This window comes from Rutidosis leptorrhynchoides, chromosome 2, assembly GCF_046630445.1.
Source record: "Rutidosis leptorrhynchoides isolate AG116_Rl617_1_P2 chromosome 2, CSIRO_AGI_Rlap_v1, whole genome shotgun sequence".
Classification (NCBI taxonomy): Eukaryota; Viridiplantae; Streptophyta; class Magnoliopsida; order Asterales; family Asteraceae; genus Rutidosis; species Rutidosis leptorrhynchoides.
Window position 1 is genome coordinate 562,059,865 of NC_092334.1, and position 6,000 is coordinate 562,065,864.

At 36.7% G+C, this 6,000-nt stretch overlaps 1 protein-coding gene across 1 annotated transcript; it reads right to left on the reverse strand.

Annotated features, from left to right (window-relative positions):
• Positions 1-2,681: 2,681 nt before the first annotated feature.
• Positions 2,682-4,635, reverse strand: LOC139889736 (uncharacterized). Its single transcript, XM_071872672.1, has 3 exons — positions 3,921-4,635; positions 3,397-3,697; positions 2,682-3,057 (listed from the first exon to the last, which is right to left on the reverse strand). The coding sequence occupies exons 1-3, from the start codon at positions 4,633-4,635 to the stop codon at positions 2,682-2,684; spliced, it is 1,392 nt and encodes a 463-aa protein (XP_071728773.1).
• Positions 4,636-6,000: the final 1,365 nt, after the last annotated feature.

The window sequence follows — 6,000 nt, forward strand, 5'->3', positions numbered from 1 at the left end:
ATAAGGGTTCTTTTGACCATACATCTATTTCCAATATATTGAACATAAGGATTTTGTTAACCTTGAAAATAATTTTAAGGGCTTTGAATACATGGGAAATAATTTAATGTTGAAAGTTAACAACGTTGGTATATTGTGGATAATGTCATATTTTACTTTAGATTATTAGGATTAAAGGATCTCCAAATTAGGCAAACTACACTAACCATCTACACAGTGCCGATTTTAGAATCAGAACTCAATGGGGTCCTAAAAAATTTTCTGAGTACTAATTATATTTAATTATATTTGAATACTTTTAGTGGTTGTTTACCTTAAAAAAAAGTCGAAACATATATAGAATATAATCCGAGTAGTTAAATTTTGTCGTGTTCTATACATGTTATAAAAAAATTATAAATACGAAAAATATATGAGTTACTACAGTTAAATTTAAATAATATTTTCTACAAGAAATTTCAAAATAAGTGGTGTCCAGTGAACTGGTCATGAGTTCATAACTATACTAACATTATGCAAAGCGAAAGAATTAACAAGAAGATTAATGCGTACATGATAATATGAATCAATCAATTATTAAAAAAATAGAATCCGTACCTTAAGTATAACTGAAAGTTTATTGCTTAGAAACGACGTTGTCGATCCAACCACATAAACCTAAAACTCAGCCGCTAGTATAAGTCGTATATATATTCTAATTTTCAACCGATATGGAATATCAACCGACTTCCATATACTAATGTTCTATATCCATCTATATGATGCAGATATGAGTGAACGGGCTGCTTGATTGATCGTGGGCCCACGAAGCCCAAATAGTGCAACGTGGGCTGATATGTGTCAACTGTGAATTGGGCCATGGTTTAAACAAATGGAATAAGGATTCAGGCATTACGTAAGGATAAATAAAGGAGAATTAGAAGTTGTGTATACCGTTATTATTTTATTATTTTATTTTTTTAACGGCAAATTTATTATATATAGCACAAAGATTACAATAGTTCGCACAAGATGTTATACATAAAGATGCCGAACTAGAAACTTATGAAAACATCTATTACTCGCAACATTACAACTCGACTAAAAATTGATTACAACACAAAAATAGATGGATTATGCAACCAATCGAGCCACTCAAAGTTCTTTGTTTTACATCTCTTCGCGATCCATTCGTAACTCTTCACTTGTATTTCGTTTAGAGCAACCGGAGGGGACCAACATGAATTATTGAAAACCTTTTGATTCCGGTTTTTTCCAAATGAGATAAAAGGAAGTCCACATCATTGCTTGCCAAACTTGCACATCAAATACCGAGCATTGCAAAGTTGACTCGCCACGTAAAAGACCATCTAAAGTAAACTGACCATATGAACCCGAGCTAATACCCCACCATTTGATCCCTTTTCCCATATTGTCCATGCCTTGGGACACGAAAAAAGAGCATGTTCAACCGATTCAATAGTGTTATCACATAAAGGGCAAAGGACGGAATGTAAATCGATACCCCGTCTGTCAAGTTCAAACAAAGCGGGCAATCTATTCCTCTCGCCCTCCACACGAAAACACCCACTTTAATTGGGACAAAATTATTTCTCAAAGTAGCCAAATTTGACGGGTTCAGAGGGAAACAAATATTCATAAGTAACTTAGATAACGCGTTTGTAGAAAAAATACCGGACCCGCAAAGTTTCCAAACCCAATAATCATCCTTTTCGGGAATCAATGATGCTGTTGACGAAATCAATTGTTCCAGGTCTGCTAATTCACCAACTGTTCGGCCAGTAACCTCGTTTGACCATTGCCAATTTGGAACAAACGAGCTGCCATTCCATTGTAGTCGGTCCGCAACATTAGCACTCGGATTAGATTCAAGTCGCACCAATCTTTCGAACACCTCCTTTAATGGTTTTTCTCCAAGCCACACATCATCCCAAAAAATAGTTTTGTTACCATTACCGACCACCTTTGCAAATGACTTCGAAAATTGTACGCCAAGGCCATCGATCTCAAAACCTGTTTTGACAATTTTACTCCAAGTAGTATTTGAACAAGAAGATGAATTGACCCGAAGAAAAAGACCCTGAAACCCCATATATGCTTTTAATCACATTAATCCACAAGGAAGTGGGTTCGGTTAAAAACCTCCACCACCACTTGCCGATTAATGCGAGATTTTTGCAATTAAGAGAACCAAAATTAAGACCACCATCCGCCCAAGGACGAATAGCGTCATCCCACTTAACCCACGAGATTTTTGACTCGTCACCCGCCCCTCCCCAAAAAAAATTTCTTCTCACACACTCGAGTTTTTTAAGTACGCCAGGCGGGGCACGGAAGAGCGAAAATTAGTACAACGGTAAACTATTTAGGACTGAGTTCACGAGCGTTAAACGTCCACCAAAAGACATCTAACGTGTTTTCCAATCCGAAAGCCTTTTTTCAAACTTTTCTATAACCGGCTTCCAACTTCCAATTTTATTCATTTTCGCCCCTATAGGTGACCCGATGTATATAAAAGGGAAGGAGCCCACTTTACACCCGAAAAGATTATCCATACATTCTACATCTTTTTTGTCTTACCCCACACCAAAAAGATTGCTTTTATTATAATTTACTTTTAACCCGGAACTTAATTCGAAGCACTTTAAGAGTTTCATGAGATTTACAACATTATCCAAACTTCATTTACCAAAGAATATTGTATCGTCCGCGTATTGTAAATGTGAAATCAGGATTTTATCTTTACCAATTTCCACCCCACAATAAAGATTATTTGAGACCGCCGATTTAATTAACCAACTAAGACCTTCCGCCGCGATAATGAAAAGAAAAGGCGAAAGCGGATCCCCTTGTCTTACGCCTCTACCAATCTTAAATTCTCTAGTGGGAGAGCCATTAACAAGGATCGAAATAAAAGCCGTTTTTAAACAAGACGCAATCCAACCCCTCCAATTAGACCCGAACCCCATAAGCCTCAACATATTGTCCAGGAATTCCCAATTAAGGCTATCAAATGCCTTTTCAAAATCAACTTTGAAAATCATACTTTTCTTACGACTATTTTTTAAAAACTCTTAGGATTCATTAGCGATAAGCACACCATCCATTATATTCCTCCCTCTAATGAACGCACTTTGTTCAAAACCAACGAGATTCGGGATAACCCTCCTAATCCTAAGAGAAAGCAATTTCGCGATTATTTTATAGAAACTTCCAATCCAGCTAATAGGTCTATACTCATTTAAGCTCACCGGGTCAGTTTTTTTGGGAATAAGTGTAATAAATGAGGAATTTCAACCTTCAGGTATCACACTCGTAGACCAAAAATTGTTAACCGCCTCCACAAGATCATCCTTAATTACCGCCTAAAATTTCTTATAAAAGCGCATAATAAACCTATCCGGCCCAGGAGCTTTATTACTCGTACATTCATTAACTGCACCCCAAATTTCATCATCAGTAAATCGAAATTTGAGTTCCATAGCTTCTGATTCAGAAGGTATAAAACAGCTTGGTTCAATACGGCTACCACTCACTCCCATTTGGTTATTCTGGACAGAAGGGTCACGATTACTTGGCCCAACAGGATGCGGCCCACCAATGAATCTGGCCTGGAAAAATTCGCACAAGCAAACTATTTTTGGAAGTGATAACACGATATCCTTAGCTGCATTCGGCTCATCAATCCAAACACCATCTACACTAATACCCCAAAAATTGCATCTATCATATTTCCTACGAATTGATGCGTGAAAAAATTTTGAATTCTCGTCTCCATCTATGGTCCATTTGATTCTCGTTTTTTTGTTTTAACATGCTCATTTTAACTTTTTCTTTTTCAATCCATCGTCGTCTACACTCTAACCATGAAGCCCTAGCCGAGTCACTAAGAGATTGGCATTCCGCTTTTAATTCCTAACTCAATGCTTCTTTTTTGAGCTCGTTTATTTCATTATGAAGACCACCGAATTTAGACTTACTCCAAGTTCTTAACGTCATCTTCACATTTTTTAACCTATCTCTAAACACACAATCTTTTTTAGACCCCCGAATTGGTTGATTCCAAGCATCCCGAATTACATCTCCAACATCAAGACAATTAAACCACTCGTCAAAAACTTTGAAAGGTTTTGGCCCATAATCAAAAATTCTATCCCTTAGTACCAACAGACAATGATCCGAAAGATTGCGATCAAGAGTGATAATAGAAAGATCTTCCCATAGGCCTAGAAAATTATCCGTGACAAGAAACCTATCAAGCTTGCTAAATTTAACACCGTCATCACTAATTCTAGTAAACTTTCTACCACTAATAGGAATTTCAATTAAGTTGTTCCTCAAAATAAAATCATTGAACCTATCCGCACGACCTTGATGAAATTGAGAATTTAAACGATCTGAGGTATTCCTAACTTCATTGAAATCACCACACAAAAGCCATGCCAAACTAACACTGTTAAGAAGAACATCTAATGACTCCCACATTAACTTTTTACCTCGATCATTGTGAGGGCCATACACGTTCACAATTGTTGACTCTAAACCCGATTTTTTCCACTTTCCTCTTATTGCTAAAAAGTAGTCACAACTAGTATAACTATCAAAATTAAACACACCTTTATCCCAAATCACCATTTAACCCCCCCCCACCCCCCCCCCCCCCCGATTTACCAATTGAATCCTTTTGTAAATACCCAAAATTAGAATCCCCCCACAACGACTCCACCCAAGAATCCGAGACATGTTTACACTTAGTCTCTTGAAATACCACAATACAAGGTCTTTCTTTACAACAAATACTACGCACCCACCCAAATTTCCCTTTAACCGCAAAACCCCGAACATTTAATGATAAAATCTTCATTAAAGAACTAACAAAAAAGGACAGAGGCAAACAAGAAAGGAACTTACTGAGGGATTGAGGTTGACCACCTCAATCCGATTTGTTCCCCGAACTTTCTCAATTCATCACTATCAATTGATTTGCAAGGAGCACCATCAATCTTAGAATTTCGGAGAACGTACTCTTTTGATTTCCTACACTTTTTCCCTTTAATCCCACATGTTTTGCATCTGATAGAATTAGTCTTACCATTCTTTGAGTCACAACGTGCCCTTTGGAACCTCATAATTAGTGTAGATGCTATACAATTTGAAATCGCAGTAAGATAACAGTCATTACAGTATGTGACTTCATTAGAACAGGAGGTTGGAGCATTAAAGTTAGAACTGCCGTCACACTTAACCGATCTTGAATTATTACGACCCAAAACTTTGACAAGCCTGTTTGATGCTTTTGGAGGCCCAACATTAACATTGTTTTTTATTTTATCTTTAGATCCAATATGATCAAAACTGGGCCCGTCACAAAACTTCCCATCGTTTGACTTATCACCTTTATTTACTTCAGAAACATAATTGGGCTCAACATTATTAATTGGCCCACCAGGGGATCTGGAGTTAACTTCACACTTACATTCCTTGGTTATGGAAACATTATTAGCCAAATCCGAACCCATTTGTGATTGGCCATCCCCTCTACACGCTTCTTTCTTCTCATTGGTTGTAGGTTTAGGATTATTGAATGTAGGGTTAGGAACATGATTGGTGTCAGTCTTGGGAAACACCTCACAGCCATTACACTTCTCGATTGTCTCTTCAAACCACTTCATCATTAATGTCAGAGGAACGGTTACACTACAACAAATTTGCTAATTAACAACGCATAAATTTACACACTTTTAAAAAGTGTGTACTTTTTTGTTAAATTCCTCATATTTGTAAATGTATGTAAATGTATTACATTTATAAGTGTAGAATATCGTTATATTTTTACATATAAAAGTGTATGGAAAAAAGTTCACACTAATTTGTGTGTACAATCATAAATATAACCACACTTAAGGGTGTTGAGTTAATTTTGTCGCACTAGATTTGTTCACGCTCCCCCTTATATGAAGAAATGAGGTGTAACAAATTTACTCACATATTTAAATGTGA